The 22,502-nt window shown below is 38.4% G+C and overlaps 2 protein-coding genes across 2 annotated transcripts in view; one reads left to right on the top strand and one right to left on the bottom strand.

Moving 5' to 3' along the window:
• Positions 1 to 4,279: 4,279 nt before the first annotated feature.
• Positions 4,280 to 5,978, top strand: Gpr75 (G protein-coupled receptor 75). Its single transcript, XM_051178754.1, has one exon. The coding sequence runs from the start codon at positions 4,332 to 4,334 to the stop codon at positions 5,955 to 5,957; it is 1,626 nt and encodes a 541-aa protein (XP_051034711.1). The 5' UTR covers positions 4,280 to 4,331; the 3' UTR covers positions 5,958 to 5,978.
• A 12,317-nt stretch (positions 5,979 to 18,295) lies between these two features.
• The window catches only part of Erlec1 (endoplasmic reticulum lectin 1), a 28,076-nt gene continuing 23,869 nt past the window's right edge, over positions 18,296 to 22,502 (bottom strand). The window contains exons 13-14 of the mRNA XM_051178753.1: positions 22,119 to 22,194; positions 18,296 to 19,097 (exon numbers count right to left, since the gene is read on the bottom strand). Of these exons, the coding sequence (XP_051034710.1) occupies positions 19,026 to 19,097; positions 22,119 to 22,194 (148 nt within the window). The 3' untranslated portion in view covers positions 18,296 to 19,025. The remainder of the gene's footprint in view (positions 19,098 to 22,118; positions 22,195 to 22,502) is intronic.

Below are 22,502 nucleotides of genomic sequence, written 5' to 3'. Positions count from 1 at the left end.
TCAAAAATTAAAATGCACAATATTGGTAACGCATCACACGTTTTCTTTTTTAAGACAGGGATCTTAGTATGTTGCCCAGGCTGGCATCCAAGGAGGTGGTCCTCTTGCGTCAGCCTCGTGAGTAATTGGGAGTACAGGCTTGTGCCACCACATCCAACTTTTAAACATATTGTTTTGTTTATTTTGCAACAGAGTCTCACTGTATAGCCTTGGTTGGCCTGGAACTTGCTATGTAGATCAGACTGGTCTCAAGCTCACATAGATCTGCCTGGTTCTGCCTCCTCTGTGCTGTAATTAAAGTCCTGTGCCATACTGCGTTTTAATAGGAGTTGACAGTATGCGATATGTTTGGAACTCCTGGCTCTTCTCAGCATCCCTCCTCAACTGTAATTAGATGCATATGAATTTTTTGAAAAAGTCTCATCATATGTATGTAATCAAGACTAGAAATGTGCTATATAATCCTGGCTGGCTTTGAATTCATGATCCTCTTGGCTCAGCCTCCCCAGATGTGTGCTAATACACTCTGCTCATCCTGTCTTCTGTGGTTAATATATATGCTTAAGACTAGTGTTCTGGGCTGGTGAGATGGCTCACCAGTAAAGGTCCTTCCCAACAATCCTGAGGATTCACATGATGGAAACAGAGACCTAGTTTACACAAATAATCCTTAGAACTACTACACATGCATTCCTGTCTTAGTTAGGGTTTCTGTTGCTATGATAAAACACTGTGACCAAAGCCACTTGCGGAGAAAAAGGTTTATTAATTTTACAACTCGTAGTACATCACACAAGAAAGTCAGAGCAGGAATTCAAAGCAGGAGCTGATACAGATGCTGTAGAAGACAGCTGTGTACTAACTTGCTTTTTTCATGGCTTGCTCAGCCTATTTTCTTATGGTACCCAGAACCACCAACAGTGACCCCACATCATCAATTAAGAAAATGTACAAGTTTGCCCACAGGCCAGTCTGGTGAGGTCATTATCTCAGTTAAAGTTTTATCTTTCGAAATGACCCTGTGTTGAGCTGACATAGAACTATGTAAACAGTGGTGGTCTTTTAACAAAATAATTCTGATAAAACTTATTGGAAATAACATTTAATGTTTAGGAATAGTTAACCACTAAACACACACACACACACAAAACACACACACAGGAACACAGGAGATGTATGTATGTGAATATATATATGTATATATATATATATATATATATACGTATGTGTGTGATGTATATACATACACACACACACACACATATATATATATATATATATATATATATATGCATCTTATATTCTATGTGTCACACCCCTAGCTGTCCTGGAACTCACTTTGTAGACCAGGCTAGCCTTGAACTAATAGATATCTGCCTGCCTTTGCTTCCTGAGTGCTGGCAGGAAAGGAATATGTCACCATGTCCAGCTTATATCTTTGTTTTTGTTCTTAATTTCCTCTTAAAGCCCCAAGAGTTAGTACTAAGCTCTGGATTGACTTTATCTCCTGTTCTTTATTGATTTTGAAGTTTTGTGTTCCAGGAGCTTTTACTTGGAAACAGAATTTTTAAAAATACTTAATAGGATTGTTTTGAGAGTGAAATAAACTTTGATATATAAAGCTTCAGGTATGGGAGCATAGCAATAAATGAAAGCTGTTGTAATTTTGCTTTGACCTAGGTATCCCTCTCTTGAATGTGAGTCTCTCTCTCTTTCTCTCTCTGTCTCTGTCTGTCTGTCTGTCTGTCTGTCTCTCTCTCTCTCTGTGTATGTGTGTGTGTGTGTGTGTTGGAGTTAAAAAAAGGAATGTGGTCTTTGAGAAGCAATTGTTCAGTACATGTGGTAGTTATGCCACTTTGCAGAGTGATCTTTCCAACTGTGTTTCCTCATCTTCAGAATGGAGACAACAGATATCATTTTGAGGCTTTGGGGAGATTGAGTAGTGTGGAATCCTGAGAACAGTTCCCAGCATATCATAAACACTTTCTAAATAGACATTGACAGTTGTGCTGACAGATTGTATTGTTGTTATTTCCTAATGCTGAGTTCTACATATTTTTAATTGATTATACAACATTGCCCCCACAGTAATCCCAAACCACCTTCCCAACTACAGGATTGAACCTAAGACCTCATGCATGCCAGGCAAGCTATAACATCTAGCCTTTCTTTCTAGTTCGTCCTCCCTCCCTCCCTCCTTCCCTCCCTCTCATTCTCTCTTTCTTTGTTTGCCCAGGCTGGCTTTGAGCTTATAGTCTTCCTGCCTCAGTCTTCAGCCTCCTGAATAGCTGGGATTACAGCCTGTGCCACCACTTTGTATCCCTGCCCCCCTCCTTTCCTTACTGTTTCTTCTTTCCCTTGATCATTGTTGGTGCCTTGTCAACTCATTTTCTACATATATAGCTTGGGTCTTGTAACTTCCATGGTTCCACTTAATTGTCTTTATTTCTCTACCATGCTTGTCATTTCTTGCTACTCTAGTATCTCTGCTCTCCCTGCCTTTTCAGACAGGGTTTTTGTTCTTCCCTTTTTATAAATTAACCCCAAGGAAGGAACATTATTTTAGCCAGCAGTAAAACATTGTCTTTTCACTATAACAATATCAAAATTGTTTATAAACAGGCATGTAATCTTAAAAATAGTGAGAGCTATCCATTATTATGTAACTGTAATCATTGATAAATACTGCTTCTAGATTTATACTTTTATCTCCCATAGAGGTTTTGCAGCAAAGTTGATGTCTGCATGTGTGTTCTGCTGTCTGTGGCCACTGCAGTAGCAGCAGAGGCTGCTTCTGTCTTAATGAGTGGCAGAGTGGCTCTGGACCTCCTCAATGCCATTGGTTATCCCTGCAATGTTAGACTAAAATAGACGTTGTCAAGAACAGGGTACTAAATGTTATCTGTCTTGCTGGATTCTTGTTTGAGAGAAGATGGACAATGAAGATTGGTGTGAGTATATGTTACATTTCCTTGCATAAGAGAGAAAAATAATTATGGAAAGAAATGAGCAAGAAGGTTATTACTTTAAAATACAAAGTGCTTTTTAATCATCTATGTGCATTCAGCAGCTAGCATAATACTGCCCAAAGACACACATGTAGTTAATGTAAGTTAATGAATACAGAATGCATACATCTTATTTGATGATGAGAACATTCCTGTTGTAATAATAACTAACACTTAGAGTTGCTATAGTGGTGCTTTCAAATTTTACTTCATTTTTAAAGTATGTGTATATGCGTGTGGGGTGCATGTATGAATGAATGCAAGTGTCCATAAAGTCCAAGAAAAGGCATCTGACCCTCTGGAGTTGGAGATATAGATGGGCCACCCAGTCTGGATTCTCAGACTGGTACCTGGGCCCTCTGCAAGAGTAGTATATACATTTAACCACTAAACCATCTCTCTAGCTCTCATAGTGGTATGGTGTGTGTGTGTTTGCTGGTAATCAAACAGCAAACCTCCCATAGGCTTATCAGGTGCAGTACCATTGTGCTATGTCTTCAGACCCCAAAGGGTTGCTCTGCACCTTAGAAATTACAAATATAATCTCAGGCATCTTTTTGTTACTTTAATTTTTTTAATCTTCTTTCAAAAATAGTCCTACATGAATTTCTCTTTTTCAAAAGAGGGTTTTCATTGGCCTAGAACTTAACTTTCAAACTTGGAAAAGAATAAATGCTTAGAAATAGTGGTTTCTCCTTAGAGAAAATAAGGGGATTTGTCAGTGATTTATGAGCATTTTTGGGGGCCACATTATGTATGAACAATATCCTGCTAGTATTTCAAGCATATTCTGTTGCTTGAGTCAGTCATGCTACAGAGTCTATTCTCTGTTTCCCAAGCTGTTCATTCTCCTCCCCGCCCATCACCTTTCACTCAGCTGGCTTCTCTTCACCAGAGCTCCCTTTATCCTTTCTCAGCTCCTTCCTGAGAGATAGATTTAGTTCCCCTTGTCCCTGTATGTAGTTCCTGCAACCACCCTGATGTATCTCCACCCAGGAAGAGATCATGAACTTCCAGTGGAGAAGTCATGCTCCCGTGTGTCTCCAGTGTCTGGTTTGGGATGCCCTTTCTGTGTTAACTTTGTGACATGCCTTTCAAAGCAATAGAGATTTGAATGCTTTTGTAAAGTGGAATGCACTTGTTGTGCTCGCTAATCCTTTTCTGTTTCTGGGTGTACTTTTTCTTTTGTGCAGGCTTATCTTTCTTGGCCCTCTTTTGGCACATGTCCCTTGTCTGTGAGTTGAGATCCTGACTGTCTTCCTGTTGGTTTTTTTTTTTTTTTTTTTTTTTTTGACAACACAAAGAAGAAACCCTTCTCTGAAGATGAACTCAAGTGTCCCCCTTCAGAATGCACCCAATGCCACCTTGCTGTACATGCCTCCCTTGCAGGGAGGAAACCACAGCACTTCACTCCAGGAGGATATTCGAGGTTTTATCCACACAGCCACCTTGGTGACCTGCACTTTTCTGCTTGCCGTTATCTTCTGTCTAGGATCTTATGGCAACTTTATTGTCTTCTTGTCTTTCTTTGACCCAACTTTCAGGAAGTTCAGAACCAACTTTGATTTCATGATCCTGAACCTGTCTTTCTGTGATCTCTTCATCTGTGGGGTTATAGCCCCCATGTTCACCTTTGTGCTATTCTTCAGCTCAGCCAGCAGCATCCCAGATACATTCTGCTTCACCTTCCACCTTACCAGTTCAGGCTTCATCATCATGTCCCTCAAGGTAGTGGCTGTGATAGCCCTGCACCGGCTGCGAATGGTATTAGGGAAGCAACCTAATTGCACAGCCTCCTTTTCCTGCATCTTGCTCCTCACCCTGCTTCTCTGGGCCACCAGTTTTACCCTTGCCACCTTGGCTACACTGAGAACCAATAAGTCTCACCTGTGTCTTCCCATGTCCAGTCTGATGGCTGGAGAAGGGAAAGCCATTCTGTCCCTGTATGTTGTTGACTTTGCCTTCTGTGTTGCCGTGGTATCTGTTTCTTACATCATGATTGCTCAGACCCTACGGAAGAATACTCAAGTCAAAAAGTGCCCCCCTGTGATCACAGTTGATGCTTCTAAACCACAGCCATTCATGGAAGCATCTGTGAAGGGAGGTGGAGATCCTATTCAGTGCACTATGCCAGCTCTGTACAGGAACCAGAATTACAACAAACTAAAGCACATTCAGACTCATGGATACATGAAGAATCCTAACCAGATGCAGATCCCTTCTGCCAATCGATTCCAACTGGTATCAGCCATCAACCTGTCTACTGCCAAGGATTCCAAAGCTGTGGTCACCTGTGTAATCATTGTGTTGTCAGTCCTGATGTGCTGTCTTCCTCTGGGGATTTCCCTGGTGCAGGTGGTTCTGTCTGACAATGGGAGCTTCATCCTTTACCAGTTTGAACTGTTTGGATTTACTCTGATATTTTTCAAATCAGGATTAAATCCTTTTATATATTCCCGGAACAGTGCTGGGCTAAGAAGGAAAGTACTCTGGTGCCTCCAGTACGTTGGCCTAGGCTTTCTCTGCTGCAAACAGAAGACTCGACTTCGAGCTATGGGAAAAGGTAACCTTGAAATCAATAGAAATAAATCTTCGCATCATGAGACAAACTCTGCCTACATGCTGTCTCCAAAACCACAGAAGAAATTTGTGGATCAGGCTTGTGGCCCAAGCCACTCAAAGGAAAATGTGGTAAGTCCCAAAGTGTCTGCTGGACACCAGCACTGTGGTCAGAGCAGCTCAACACCCATCAACACTCGCATTGAACCTTACTACAGCATCTATAACAGCAGCCCTTCCCAGGAAGAGAGCAGTCTGGGAAAGTTACAGACAGCAAACTCTTTTGGATTTGCCAGTTCATACTTTGCCATGCACTATTATACCACCAATGATCTGATGCAGGAGTATGACAGCACGTCTGCAAAGCAGATTCCTATCCCCTCTGTTTAAAATCACAAGGCCAGAGAATCCAGAAGGTGGTTTTCCAAGACTTTGAAAGATTTTAAGGTCAGTGGCAAAGCATAACTTGAAGAGTCAGCAGAATTAGACTTTCTTCTCTCTGAGATATTAATATCTGCTATGCTTCATGGTATCTTGGCATTTTAAGATTTGATGTAAAAGTTTATTTCAGTTTTTACTCTAATGTGAGTCCCAACCTTTTGTATTAAACTATTAAGAAGATGCCAGGAACAATCCTACTGATGATAACCCTTTGAGTCAGTGTTATGAGTCTTTAGATATGTATTGGCCACATTTTTAAAAGGTGTTTGGAAAAAGTGATCTTTCTGAAATGTTATTTTTATAAAGATATGAAATTGAAGTACTGAAATAGAAAACAGTATAATCTTTTGGTGGCAAGTTGATTTAAATAAAACAAAAAACCTTATGTCAAAGCAGAAACTAGAAATGTGTTACATGTACCTCTGTCCTTATCCAAAGTTTTTTTTTTTTTTTTTTTTTTTCACACAGTGGGAGGCACTTCATCTTATAAGACAGTTACCTAACAACACAGAGTTGTAATTCCTGTCACTTCTTACACATTGTTGTTTTATGTCAATTGAGTAACTAGCTTTACAAAGTGCTTTTGGTAGTTTCTTGTTAATTGCTGTTTCAGAAAGACCTTAACCCAGAATCCTACATAGAGGACTACACTACAGAATGGGGCACTGTTCTGAGAGAGCAGGCATAGTGTGTCTCCGAAGTTTGTCTGTGGAAGGCACTGCACACATACATCATGTATTTAACACAAGCTACCCTTATTTAAGAAGACATAGAGATGCAGGGGGAGGGGGCTGATATGCGCTTTTCTTCTGTATGAGCCACTTGACAGATTCACATAAATACTTAGAAATAACATTTCTAGTTTAAATATTGCAGTGAAAAAAATTTCAAGGTGATTTATTAATATTTTCAGATGGAGGTTTTTAGATTTTGGCTTTTTCCCTCATTCTATTTTTATGGGGCTGGAGATTGAACCTAGGTCCAATGCATGTCAAGCAACCAGTCTACTACTGAACTACATCCCTAGCCCCAAACTAATTTTTACATTCTCTCATTAACTTTAAACTGGAAATGAGCAACTGTGTTATTCTTACACCTGAAACTAAATTTTATTAGGTGCCTTAATTTTGGTCATGCAGTTAGGATCTGAATTCACTAGAATTTTGGAATATTAACTATTAGACCCCAAATAGAGTATCTTTACAAACTGTTATATCCAACTATTATTCTCAAAACTCAGAAGTGCCAGGAACAGAAGGCTCTTAGCTCAGAACACCTTGTCCCAGGCTCTGCCCAAACTCCAATATTACAGGAGGAGCTGAGAGCCTTAGCCAGAACTAGCCTAGCTTGCTCATTGGTCAGATCTGTTTCAGAAATTTAAGTGTGAGGCAACGTTTTCAAATTCACCTTCTAGAACTGGCCTACCTAGTTCTCTCCTCTTTCTCCCTCTTTTCTTTTATTTATTCTTGCCACTAAGTTTTATATTATATCCACTCTCCTTTATTTTGGTAGCTGGATATTCTTTAGGAAATCATTCCCACTTGTTTCAACTGTGTTTCTATAGATTCAACACAATATGGTTATCATGTTAATCAGAAAATTAAGACATCTAATATCCTCTTCCAAAATTATTTGAAGAATTTTGGCAAATTAACAGTTAGATGTTTTTGTTTTTGTTTTGTTTTTCTGAGACAGGATTTCTTTGTGTAGCCTTGGCTGCCCTGGAACTTGCTTTAGACCAGGCTGGCTTGAGCTTAGAGATCCTCCTGCCTCTGCCTCCTGAATGCTGAGATTAAAGTTGTGTGCCACCACTGCCCAATACCAATTAGACTTTTGTCTTTCTTTTTTTTTGTGGAAATGTTTTTTATTTGTTTACTTTTTAAGATAGGAGTTTTCTGTGTAGCCCGGGCTGTCTTAGATTTTGTCTTAATTGAAAACTTAGTATTTAGTCCAAGCAAATTTATAATCAGTAACAAGATTATTCACACTTTTAAAGGTATATATCTGTGGGGCTTGGGAGATGGCTTGAAGGTTAAAAGCATTTGTTCTTCTAGGGGATCCAGGTTCAGCTCTCAGCACCTACATGGTGGTTCACAGCCATCTGTAACCCAGTTTGAAGGAATCCAATGCTCTCTCCTGACCTCCATGGGCGCTGCCCTCATATGATACACAGACATACATGCAGGCAAGACACTCATACATGTAATATAAAATCAAATCTTTAAAATATTTGAGAAATTATATTCATGAGAAAGGTATATATCTCTTTTGAGAGTGCAGGTATTTAAAATGTGACTTATAAAAGGTTATAAAAATTACTTCTTGTAAATTTTTAAATGTTACATTTCCTTGTGTGACTTTTGTGTTTGAAATTATTTGATCAGCATGGGGCCCATTTTGAGAAGTAAAAATTATATAATAAAGACAAATCATAAACACAGAAAATGTTCAGTTTCTATGTTCAACAAGAAATTATTGATTTAATTTGCATGAAATACATAGTGGGCTAGATTCCTTGACTCCCCTCCTTTCTTTAAATATAGAGGTAAAATTTTTTCTTTATAAGCTACATAATATCTTTGTATATCAGTATAATGGTGATATTGATATAGACTGACACATATAACTTGTCACCTCATAAGGGCTAAAAAATTATAAATTAATGAGGATTCAGTTGAATATGATTAATTTGCAGGGTACATTAATATTTCTCTTGAAGCTTACTGTGTGCAAATTATATATCTCTAAAACATTTTAATAAGTGTTCTTACATTAATCATTAGGTCAGATTTCTATCTGATGTTTTAATGTACTTTTAAAATAAGTTTGGAAAATAAAAATACCACAAATTCTAACTTTGGGTTTTTTGTTTACTTGTATTTTATTTATTTATTTATTTATTTATTTATTTGAGACAGGATCTTACTATATAGTGTAGGCTAGTCTCAAACTCATTCTGCTCCTGCTTCCTTACCACTAAGATTACAGGTGTATGCTAGCACACTGCTGAAAAGTCAAGTTTCAATATGGTGTCCTGTCTAGATTTGCACTATGTAGCATAGGCTGGCTTCAAATTTATAAATCCTGTCTCTCCTTCCTAAGCTCTCAGATTGCAGGAATGCATGGAGTGGCACTACCTATGAGGAAATCTGTCACTAGGGGTAGGCTTTGGGGTTTCAAGACAGTCCTAGTGGTATTGTGGTAAATAAGGATCAGGATAAACAAATAGGCTGAATAGATGTTTATTCAGGGAGAAATAACTTACAACCTAGACAGATGAACACCAGGAAATTTAACCCGATCCTCTCCTGTCCGAGTCACTCCAGAAAGAGAGCACCTTCCTGGCCCCCTCCTACCTCCTTCTACAGGTCACTTCCGCCCATGGCTCCACCCCCAATGGGCGTGGCCAGTGCCACAGAAGGACTATCTCACTACATAGTGGCACATGTCTTTTCTTCTGCCTGCCAATCTAGATGTAGAACTCTCAGCTACTTCTCCAGCAACATGTCTGCCTATGTGCCACCATGTTTCCCACTATGATGGCAATGGGATAAATCTCTGAACTCTTAAACAAGTCCAATTAAATGTTTTCCTTTGTAAGAGTTGCTTCTCTTCCCCTCCTCTGTTGAGCATTGAGGATTGCATGTTAGACAAGTGCACTGCCAGTTAGATTCCTTTATACTTCTGTCCAATCCCTTAAAAAACGTTAGAGTATGACAGTGTTCACATTTGTACAACAAATATGTTCAGCCTTAGATAAAAAAAGCTATCTTTGAGGAATAAGATAACTTGTTTTTCTACAGTTTTAAGCATGTATGGTCATACTAAGAATAATTACCCCCACGATCTTTTTCCTAGACTGTTTCCCAGCAGGTGTGGAGATATTTAAACTTAAGAAGGTCTTCATGCATGCTGGAAAAGTGCTATGATTAACCTACATTCCCCAGCTCCACCCCCCCTTTTGTGTGTACATGTATAGAGGTCTAAAGACAACCTGAGAAGTTGTCTCTCCTCCCACCATGTGGGTCTCAGGGATCAAACTCAAGTGACTTCACCCACTGATCATTTTTATAATCCCAGTTCCCCTTTTCAGTTTTTGAGATGGTCTCACTGAGTTTCCCAGGCTGGCTGAACTTACTTTTGTACCCTGGGAATACCTTGAACTGATACTCCTACCTTGCTCTCCTGATGTATCTGTGTCATAGATCTTCACTTGAGTTTATCAATCAAGGTTGTATGTGATGTAAATTTAATCAGGAGAAAGTGTAGTAAGAAAAGATTAGACGTCTATAAAGTCACCTTTTTTCAGGACTGTATGATAAGTATATATGAAAGATTCCACAGCAAGAATTGTATATTAGTTACTTTTTGCTTTGTGCAGCCTAGGAATCCGCTGATGGAATCATGCTGCCCACGTTTAGGATGGATCTTCTTCTCACATCAGTTCAATATATAGAAACCTTCTCACAGATCCTGTTAGGTTAACACCAGTATTTTGCTGGTTCAGCAAGCTACTGTTAACTATCACCTCCACAAGCCTTCTTGACACCTATACAGCAATTACCACCTTCTTAGCTGTTCATATTTGTACACATCAGATATCAACAAAGTGGTGTTTCTGTGGACAGAGTGAATTACAAGTCATAGTCCATTCTGAACCTCCATTCATCATACCTTTTTAGTGTTAACTCATTCCCCACCTTCCCCTGGCCAAGGTCATAAGCAGATGTAATTTGTGGTCTGAAGAGATGGTTGAATCATTAAATCCTAGGCTCAAACTAAATGTAAAGAAGATACAACTTGGGCTTTGCTAATAAAATACAGGTCCAGATTTTTCTGCAGCAGTATTTTTGTATTCAACAACTTGCTGTATAGGTGTCAAGAGAGCTTGTTACTTCCAAATAGCAGCAAAATTACCACCATCATCTTCCCTCATGAGATAATACAGTCTCTTACTTAAAGACATATTTTCTAGGTCTGGGAATATAGCTCAGTGGTACAGCCCATGACTGTCATGTGCAGGGTCCTAGACTTGATGTCTACATACATACCTGCATGTGCATGTGCATGCGCGCGCGTGCGCGCGCACACACACACACACACACACACACACACACACACACACTTTCTTGAGCAATGATACACAGTCATGTCAAGCAGTGTTCTCAGTGATGTTCATTACTCTTTTAATTCAATTCCTAATTTATATACTATGACATAAGGGCTAAGGTATAAATTCACCCCAACAAACATATTTTATAAAAGTAGAAGAAAATAGAGAGGGCAAACATACCTTCATAAATAAGATAAAGCAAAGAGCATGGGTGCTATAATAGAGATTGCTTGCTTCTATATTTTGTCAGGAAGCTGTGGTTGGTATTTCCTAACTCATTTCCATCCCTGGTAGCCTAGCTAGTACATCATATCTTTTGAAAGGTTGCAGGTTTTTGTTTGTTTTGATTTTCCCTAATCCAATACACCAATTAAAGAGGCAGGACAGAATTAAAACAAAACAAAACAGAGAAGGGGGATTCAATTAATGTATGCATTGGGAAGAGGATCAGATTTTGGGTCCAGTCAGCCTAGATTTATCTTAGAATAGGCTTTACACTTAAAAATTGGGGGTACAGAGAGTGTTGCTGAAGGGTCTGTTTCAATTTAGTCCCTGAAACTCACTCTATAGTTTAGGTTGATCTTGAATAGACAGCATTTCCCTGAATTCCAGCAGTACATGCTTGTGTCACCATGCTCACCATGAACTGAGACAGTGGGGAAAGAAGTCTGAGTAATTATGTAGTCTTTGTCAAGGTTTCAGGTTAGTCACTGTCACTGTTTCTGTAAGGTGACTAGAGATCAAGCTCACGATTGATTAGGTTCCCATGAGGTGATTATTTCTTCTTCAGAGTATAGCATCAATATCACGGATAATTTTCCACCCATAAACTCCCATCCTCTGAGGCTTTGCTCTCCCTGGAACACAGGTGACTTGCAATCTTAGGACAGTGACTTATCCTTATGGATTCTGCCTTAAAGAGGATCTGATAATTTAGAAAGGCATGCATTACTTTACCTGCTTCCCTTCCCAGTATATGCACTGTCTTCCTCACTTTTCTACTACTATTCAATGTTAATTGCTTGTATAATAATTCATTGTATAATAGTGGATGGCTAAATCTTTATGATTAGTTTATTTATTAATTAGGTGGCTAGCTCTTTATGATTTCCTGGGCCTGGCCTTTTGCTCTAAAACTCTGGTTGTAATTGTTAGGTTTTAGAGAGGGAGAGATTTGGTAGAGAGGTGATGAGTTAAATTGTCCTCCAGGCAAGAAGTTTATTAATGAGCCATCCAGATGGCTCAGCTGGTAACATATTTACTGCCAAGCCTGGACCCACACTGGAAGAAGAAAACTCACTCCTGCAGGCTGTCTTCTGAACTCCACACCTGTGTTATCCTTTGCACACACAGAAACACAGACAAAACCATGCATTTTTTTCTAGTTTCTTAATACTGTTGGCAGCTACAGTACACCAGTGAGAGGGGTTCTGAAAAAAATTTAGCCTTAAGGCCTTTAATGGATGAAGAGATTTTGCACGACAAAGAGACAAGCCTAACTAGTGTGTGATTTTATTCCTACATGGCCGGGGAAAGGAATTAGGGCATATGTGACATGCTATATGATGGGGATAACTCTCTGGATTGAAAAGTAGGTATTGGTAAATGTGTAACCCATGAAATGTGACAATATCCAGGCTGCCTTTACCCCTGGGTGGCATTAGAGGATTAGATGTGTTCTTATCAGCCCATTCTGCATAGGGTCTGGTTACCTGGAGGCCAGTTTCTCTGCCTATGTGACATGACATTGCTTCTGTATATAAAAAAATAAAGAAATACAGAGATGATGTTATAGAAAGGAGGGTGTGAGGTGAGAGTGCCACAGGATTAGTAAATATCAAAGTCATTCTGGATACTTTTTGCTGAATCGGGCATTCTTGAATAAGAAGTCCCCAGTATAGCAGTTGGCGTAAGGAAGTGCTCTTTGGTTGCAAGACTGGTATCTGAGGTCACACATTTGGTTTTTAGCTTTTTTGATATGACTTCACATGGTAAAGAGAGAGGAAGTCAGCATTCTAGTAACTCTTCTTATAAGGGCCCTAATACCATAATGATAGCACCACCTTGGGACCCAGTTTGACTTAATTGCATCCTTTAAAATGCTATCTTCTAATATAAACACACAGTACATAAGGATTTAACAATGCATTTGTGAGAACATAGTTCATTCCACATAGTTATGGGTAATTACTTACTATTATTACTATATTATATTACTAATCATTATAACTGTCTTCCCACAAGAATAAAGCTCTATTAGGAACATCCCTCACACCTGTGAGTCCTTGACTCTATTGGGCCTGTGTTTGTTTTAAGATATGATCTCATATTTGAGTTCAGGCTAGCCTTGAACTTTTTTGTGTAGGCCAAGTTGAAATCAAACTCTTTGACAGGGATTATAGGTGTGAGTAATTATGCCTGATAGTAAACAACTTTTGAGTAAGTTAGTCAAATAATCAATAACTGAACGGAACTATACATAGTGGTATATGTAACTATTGAATTTTTTTTTTTTTTTTTTTTTTTTTTTTGGTTTTCAAGACAGGGTCTCTGTATTGCTTTGGAGTCTGTCCTGGAATTTGCTCTGTAGACCAGGTGGCCTCAAACTCACAGAGATCTGCCTGCCTCTGCCTCCTGAGTGCTGGGATTAAAGGCATGAGTCATAATGCCTGGCCAATGCTTTTTTTTTTTTTTTCTCTATTTACCTGTCTACTGGTTTACATTATAACCAGAAGTCATTTGCTTTCAGCTGGCAAAGACAACTGTATACTTTCACTGTTACACATTGAGTATACTAATTCTCCAGCCTTGTATCATAGCTGTTTGCAGTGGTCTTGAGTAGTACAAGGTACTACAATGGCCCATTATATTGATGACATGATGCTGACTAGACCAAGTGAGCAGGAGATAGCCTAGACTTACTGGCAAAGCAGATGCAAATCGTAAGATGGGATATAAATTTATTCAAAATATAGGAACCTTCCTCTTCAGTAAATTTTCTAGGAGTTGAGTAGACATATACAGATATTCCTTCTGGCCCCTCTTACAACCAAGAAAGAAACACATTGCTTCATGGGCCTATTTGGATTCTGGGGGTAACACATTCCTCACTTGGATGTGTTACTCCTGCCCATATACTGAGCTTGGAAAGCTCCTAGTTTTGAGTGGGACCTGGAAGAGAAGGCTTTTTAACAGGTCTAGGCTGCTGTGCAGTCTGTTCTACCACTTGGATTATATGATCCAGGAGATCTAATGACTTTTGAAATATCAGTGGCAAATTGGGGATGTTGTCTGGATCCTTTGTCATGAATATATATGTCATGAATGAATCATAGCAGAGGCCCTGGAAATTTTAGAGACATGTGTAACAGGCCCCCAGAACTTAGCACAACTGACTCCATGATGGAAGTGCCATTCAGGCTGTAAAACTTGCATGTAGACAGCACTACCCACCACAACGAAAACAAAGGCCTAATTAATCAGAGTCCATAGTTTTGGAGAAGTCTCTAAATGTACTGACCTTGCATTTTGGCTTCTGTGGTTCGGCTTCTGGGTAACTATTCTTGTTAACTGAAGTATGTCAACACAGAACACTGTTTTGTTTAAAAGTACACCCTAAAAAAGGCTCAGGGCTATAACAGGGTCCCAAACATCCATTGTAGTCCCTAGGTGGCTAATAAAGACTTTCTTCTATTGGCTTAAAAACATGTTCAAGCAGTTTTCTCTGGTGAACACTCCACAACATTTCTGGAGGCCCCACTAAGATCCCAGAGACCAGACCTTAAGACATTGAAGGTCTCAGAGCCCCTTGGAACAAGAAAGGGACACCTGAGATGGTCCAGGTTTCCAGTGTTCAATCACTGCCAAACACTTCAGAGGGGTCTAACACTTCAACCCCAAAAGGAAACAAATTAGACAGTTGTCTGGTCTGTCATCTCAGGAGGTTAAGTCTAGTTAAGGAGCCTTCTGTTTGGACACATAGGAGAGGTTGGGTGTGGTTGCTGATTCAGTGTCCAGAATCCATGTGAGACATCACTTTACCCCCTGTCTATTCCAGTGTATGAATGTGTGGTAGCCACTCCTAGTTGTTTTTACAGTGTGTCTGCCTATCTGTGTGTGTCTTTATGTGTTTTTTTTTGGTCAGTTCTGCAGTTCTGTTTTCCTGTATTAACCAGTGGTTTTCTCTGATGTGGGAAATTCCTGTTTTTGGAGAAACAAATCCTTTTGATTCTGCCAGGTCACCCAGAGAAATGCGCACATCCTCCACCTGTCCACTCTAGAAGCAGGGAACACTTGCTTGTTTTGTTGACTGACTCCTGCTCAGGGTCAGGATTGGTCCCTGTGTGGAAGTGGGGAGAAGCTGGGCTCTTTTCATAGTCCCTGCCATCTACGTGGGATGCACACTGGGAGGGGAAAATAGTTCTCCCAGGGAGAATCCCCTCTGCTCTGTGCCTGCAGTAAGTACTCTTGGGAAGAGAACAGGCCCCACCCCTGCGCTGAGCCCAAAGGAAAAGAGAAAGTCCACTCCTTTCTCTTTCACAATTTATGTCATCTTTTAAACCAATGACCTGTAAAGCAGGCTGGTGGGAAAATTACTTGTAACAAACCCTGTCTTGAAAAACCAAGAAAAAGAAAAAGGAAAGGAAAAAAGAAAGAAAGAAAGAAAAGAAGAGAGAAAGAAAGAAAAGAAGAGAGAAAGAAAGAAAAGAAGAGAGAAAGAAAGGTGGTGTTGGTACGTGCCTTTAATTCCAGCACTTGGGAGGCCGAGGTACACAGATCTTACCTGGTCTACAAAGTGAGTTCCAGGACAGTTAGGACTGTTACACAGAGAAAGCTTCTCTCAAAACCAACCAACCAACCAAACAACAACGGAAAAAAAAAAAAAAAAAAAAAAAAAGAAAAACATGTGAGTCTCAGTAGCCCAGCTAGCTTTTTTTTTCTTTTCTTCTGTTTTCTTTTTTTTTGTTTTTTCAAGACAGGTTCTCTGTATATAGTCCTGATTCACCTGGAATTCACTTTGTATACCAGTCTACCTGAGATCCACCTGCCTCTACCTCCCAGGTGCTGGGATTAAAGGCGTTCACCACTACCACACTTACATTCTTTTAGCCTTTTTATTTTTTATATTTGCATAATGTCATTTTATTCAATTATGAAGAAAAAATTATTTTCTGGAAAATAGGCTTAACACATCATATTAAGCAAAATTAAGCCAGACTCTCTCATTTATAGATCCTAGAGCTTATAGAGCAATATAAAACCATTTACATACACACACACACACACACACACACACACACACACACACACACGAATGATATGGAAGCAGAAGTAAAGACAGAGGAAGGAAAAGATGGTTGGGTGTGGGAGGGAAGGAAGAAAAGGAAACAACATGGGGTTAAACACTTGAAATAAATTGTCTTTACAAAACCCCAAACCACACACATAAACACATGCCAATAAAAACATTTTAAACAATAAAAAAGCATATATCTTAAAATTCTATCTAGTTATCTGAACCATGAAGCCTGTCCCATATTTTCTGATGTTTTCAGCTACAATCATTATATCTCCTCACACTTGGCTCCTATTATCTTCCTTGTCCCCACTCCTACTCCTCTGGTCCTCTTGTCTCCTCAAGGTGTTCTACATTAGGAAAACAAGTATTTAAAGATAATTTTAGCTATCCCATTACTTCTATGAAAATTAATATGGAAAGTGACCATTTTCTAAACAATGCTACATTTAGAGGAAGCTGGGTATCCAGTCCCTCAACATATAAAACTATGATGTGATCATAGCTGAAACAAGTCTTTGAAAAGAACTTAAAATTAGACTAAGATGACTTTGTTAAATAGCTCTGAAGTGAAAATCCCAAGAAGACAATCTAAAGTTTTAGAAAAGCATATAGTTGAATGAGGAACTCTGTAAGGTCAGGGAACAAGAACAAAGCAGCCCAATTATTATTAGCTGGCATGCCTTTCTTGCTAGGATTGATTGATGACCAAAGGTGATGGTTAATTCCTTGTACTCATTTTTGCCCTCAATCTATTAATGAATGGTTATGTATTCTAAAGATTTAAAGTAGAGCTGACTGATTCTTTTTCATATATAAAAGTTTAGATTTGGGATTCCTTATAAGATTATCTTTCAATATAAGTAATAAAGTGATTGGTCCTTTCTTTGTAACCAAAAAATGCAGCCTGTCAGTAAAAGAATACTTTGCTTGCTTACACATTGCTAATCTACAACAAGTTTTTGGGTATGAGTGCCCATGAGTTCTTGGGATAATTTGTTTTCTACCTGTAATACAAAAAGTGTAAGGGATATGGGAAACATGCTGTTTTTTACTTGTATTCACTGTAATCGTTCACTTGAAAAACTGAATGTAATTTTTATATTGCCTGAAAGATTTTCCTCAGGTATATGAGCTGTAAGGGAAAGAAAAAGATACAGTTAAAATGACTTAGAAGGAAAACATCAAGAGTGAGAGAAGGAATTAGAAGGAACATATCAAGAATAAAGATAGAGTTAGAAGGAAAACATCAAGAATGAGAAAACAAGGAAGAATAGAGTTAGAAGGAAAACATCAAGAACAAGAGAAGGATATCACCAGGAAAACAAAGAGTAGAGAATGCAGAAGAAAAAGGTCTGAAGAAAACCATCAAAAGTGTGTGTGTCTTTTTCCCTTAACCCCATCAGATAAAAAAGTCATAGTACTAATTGACTCTATGGATTCCATTTGAGCTTTGTGCTGCTGGAGGCTGATCCTACAGGCAGTTATACCATATATACCTTTGAACTATTGAGATACGAAGGGTACCCAGAGCAGTAGACTGGAGCAGTATAGGTAGGATGTGGAAGCTGAAATTCCTTGCCTTATTTATTTCTTTCATTTGACTGTCATATAAGGCCATGCTAGCCTTGAACTTTTGATCCCTCTGCATCTGCCTACTCAGTACTGGGAACAAAGGCATGGACCCTAACATCCAGCTCTTTATTTTAGGTGCTAGAGGTTGAACCAGGGCCTCTAACATGCTAAGGTGCCCTATCTCTGAAATATCCACACCTCAGCCCCTTATGGCTACTTTTCTATACTTGTTCAGACAGGATGTACAAAATATATGCAAAACGATAAAAGAGAAAATAAAGGAACTGAATAATTGGTCATTGATTACATGAAAAGACTGCTTATGAAAACTTTATTCTCTTAGAAATAAATACTATGCTGTAAAACTGTCCAGAATTAAGATTTATAACCTATAATAATAATTGCACACAGGCACCATAGAGAGCCAGCCCTGTAAGTTTTAGAATGAACCATTCTAATTTTGGGAAGACACCAACCTATACACTGGTAATAAAGTCACTTATAAGAAGAATCATAAAAGTTTGGGAAGAGGAGCAACTTGTCATAAAAAGTCTCTTGAGATATAAGTGGTGTTGAGTCATCTGTCCCACTTCTAGTTCAGTGCCTGCCCAGAGCAGCTACCACAGAATTGTACACATTTTACATGTCCTCTCATTCCAACACTCTCCTAGCAACTTCTCTTCATTATCTTTACTTCTTTCACTCATTATATGTGCTGTAATTTACACAATTGGTATTATACTTAAAAGTATTTCGACAAGTACAAGATTATGACATTTGAATGGGGTGAACTCTGCTTGAATCAATTTTGAAATCACACTATCCAAGCAAAGTCAAAACAAAATCAGTTCATATAACACCAAAATAAATGAAGTGAGACAAATGTCTGCCTTACAAGTTTATCAATGACCTCTTATATACACATGTATTTCACATCGAGGTTGCCAGTCCTTTCATGTGATACTGTAGACAGGGCTCAATGGTCAAGAGGAAGTGAGGATTTTCAATCATCTTTTTTTCCTTCAATTTTAATTTAGTTTGGGAGAGAAAGAAGTCCATTTTCATCAGCTGTATCTAGGATTTTACAGATTACTGGAGATTCAACCTGAAGAACAACAACAATGACATTAGAAACTAACAGTATCTTCTCCTCAATGTATATATTTGCTAATTGTACAAGTTCTTGATTTGGATAAACCACCCAAAATTTTATCTACAAATTAGGCTTTTTTTTGGGGGGGGGGATTAGGGTCATACTAGCTTTGAACAATTGGCAATCCTGAGTGTTGGGTTACAGACAGGTTCCATGATGCCTGGCATTAATAAAGATAACTGAAAAACTATTTTTAGTCATTCAATATAAAACATATAATAGATAGAGAAAATATTTTTACCTCTAAGTAAATGTGGCAACAGAGACAAGGTAGGAAGGATGGAAATATGTGAGGAGTCTGTAGTCACAGTTTACACAACTAGAACAGTAAAACGTGGCAAAATAAGCAGTTCTATTTAAAAGGCAAAGTAAATATTAATTTAAAGAGGAGTCAGATGTCATTACTGTGAAAAAACAAAAGAACAAAAGCCAAACACATACCAGGAAAAAAGGTAATTAAGCAGAGGAAAAGAAATCATAAAAATCCAATGGAAATAGTAAGAGATGAAAAGTATATCACAGATGAACTTAGCAACAAACTGGACATGGTATAAGAAATGATTAGTGAAACTGGTGAGGGCTGACAGAAATGACCCACCCTGAAATATGGGCAGGGTTAGGGGTGGAAGTGAGAATAAACGGAAGTTTCTAAGATTTTGAACAATTTCAAATTAATGTTTAGTTAGAATTTCAGGCTCTGTGGTGGTGATGCACACCGTTAATTCCAGCACTTGGGAGGCAGAGGCAGAGGCAGAGGCAGAGGCAGGCAGATCTTTGTGAGTTCGAGGACAGCCTGGTCTACAGAGTGAGTTCTAGAACAACCAGAGTAACACACAGAAACCTTGTCTCATAAAACAAAAACAAACAACAACAACAACAAGACACACACACACACACACACACACACACACACACACACACACACACTTCAGAAACAGAGGAATAAAGTAACAGGTCAGAAAAAAATCTTTGGGGAGATAATGGCCAAAAGTTTTCTAAAATTCATATGATAAGAACAGAAAAAGGCACACTTAGAACATATCAAAGGTAGTATTATAGAGTCTTTAGAAAAAAATCTAAGAGGGTGTTCCCATGACTCTGAGGTAGCAACAACTTCTAGGACACAAAAAAGCAGTACCCATAAAAGTAAAAAAGTGAGAACAAAAAACTGAACATGGTAGAATAATATAGTTTTGCTTATTAGGAGACATTTAAAAAGGTGAAGCTGCCACAGATTATGACAATATAAAGAACTTGTATCTATAATACGTTTAAAAGATTTATTTATTACATTTTCAGTGTTCTGCCTGCATGTATGCCTGAGCACCAGAGGAAGGCATCAGATTTCATTATAGATGGCTGTGAGCCACCATGTGGTTACTGAGAATTGCACTCTCATGATCTGGGGATTTGCACTCCAGCCCCTAGAATACTTTTGAACTCCTAGAATCAAGCAATCAGAAGATAAGTAACAACAGCAAATGATGGTAAGAGACTGACACAGATTGTACTCCTTCATCAGCAGTCAGGCTCTTTTGAGCCTCTGCCCTGTTATGTATTGGGCTGTGTCTGGCCTACTGTCCATCTGTACCAAGAGAAAAAACCTCCACACTCAACGTCTGATCACTCTGGCTGCTTTAGTAAGAAGCCAGACCCTTGATGTCTCTGTTATTTTGTACTTACTAACTTTTCTCATTTGGACTGTTGGCTATTGATCTTCAGCTATCTCTTCTGCACTCAGAGTTGAATTTTACTTGTTTCTGTTACTGCAATAGTCTTATTTATTAATTTGAATTTCACACATGCATACAATGTATTTTGATCAAATGCTTTTCCCTGCAAGTCTTGGTACTGACAAAAAAACAGTACTGAATAGTCTTCTTAACCATTTTAAGATCTGAATAATTCTTCTTTATTAAAGTCTGGTTAGATTTTATTAAAGTCTGGCTTCACAAAAGTATACAAAGGTCAATAATAACACAAAAAGGTGTTCAGTATCATTATTTGTATGAGGAATACAAAGCTAAACCCACTAAAATGACTAACAAAGAACACTGAAATTAAAGCTAGTGAGGAGATGGAGCAACTGGACTCTCATGTACCACTGGTAGATTAAAAGTACACTAGCATTTTGGTGAATCATTTGGTAAAGTTTATTTCTACTAGTGACCTAGAAATTCCATTCACAGGTATTTACCACAATGAATGAGAACATAACCACAGAAAGACATGTGAAAACAGTTTATAAAAGCAGCCTTATTCATTATGACCAAAAATAAATAAATAAATAAATTAAAGTCAATCTACAGAAGAATGATTAATCACATATAGTACAGTTACACAAAAGAATATAATCTAGCAACACAAAGAGAATGAAGTAGTGATATATTCAATACAACTGAGTGTGAAAAGCCAACCACACAAGGGAACTCCATTCATGTGGAATCTCAAATGAAACACACCTCGTCTACAGTATCAGAAACCAGAAAGAGGTATCCCCTGCGATGGGGTATCAAAGAATTTCCTGCTATGACAGACCTTATTTTAGGTGATTTTAAAATGGTTAAATATCAAACTCAGCATTTAAGATCTGTGCTTTAACATATGATCTCATGTGTGCTTGGCTGGCCTTGACCTCCTTGTGTACTTGAAGATGATAGGAACAACTTGTCCTTCATGCCTGCCTGGTTTCTGTGGTGCTAGGAATTGAGCCCAGGGCTTCATGCAAGCTAGGCAAACCCTCTACCAACTGAGTAAGCCTTTGTACACTTTATGCAAATTATACCGCAGAAGAAAAACATGTCTATTAAATCTAGACTGCCCTTTGTAGATTTAACCCAAAACATTTAAATATGTCAAAAATTTATTTCTTTTCATTTGGTGGTATTGGGATTGAATCCAGGACCTCCTCCACTCTAGATAAGTGCTCTACCATTTAGCCCCTAAATGAACTCTTATTTTCATTTTACTCACCCCAAGAATATACTGGCAGGAGTGAGGCTCGAGCATATACACAGTAACAGCATGAGGAGAATCTGACTCTTTACACCTAAAATACAGAGCACTTTAAGGTACTGTCTATATCATAAAAAACAGCATTTTTGTTATTTTACTAAGGTATGAAAATATTTAAATGGACTCAGTATAATTTAACTTAAATAACATAATTTAATAATTATTTAGTTATATACTGTTACAAGTATGTTTTCCTGCCAGATTGGTCTCACAGCCGTGCCAGTGCCAAATAACACACAGAGGTGCTGTATGAGATATAAAGCTGTTGGCCTGTTACTACCATTTCTTATTAGCTACCTCTGTCTTAATATTAACCCGTTTCTATCAATCTGAGTATTTCCA

This window comes from Phodopus roborovskii, unplaced genomic scaffold, assembly GCF_943737965.1.
Source record: "Phodopus roborovskii unplaced genomic scaffold, PHOROB, whole genome shotgun sequence".
In the NCBI taxonomy this organism is placed as follows: domain Eukaryota; kingdom Metazoa; phylum Chordata; class Mammalia; order Rodentia; family Cricetidae; genus Phodopus; species Phodopus roborovskii.
The sequence above is the reverse complement of the archived record's forward strand: the minus strand, read 5'-3'. Positions and strand labels throughout refer to the sequence as shown.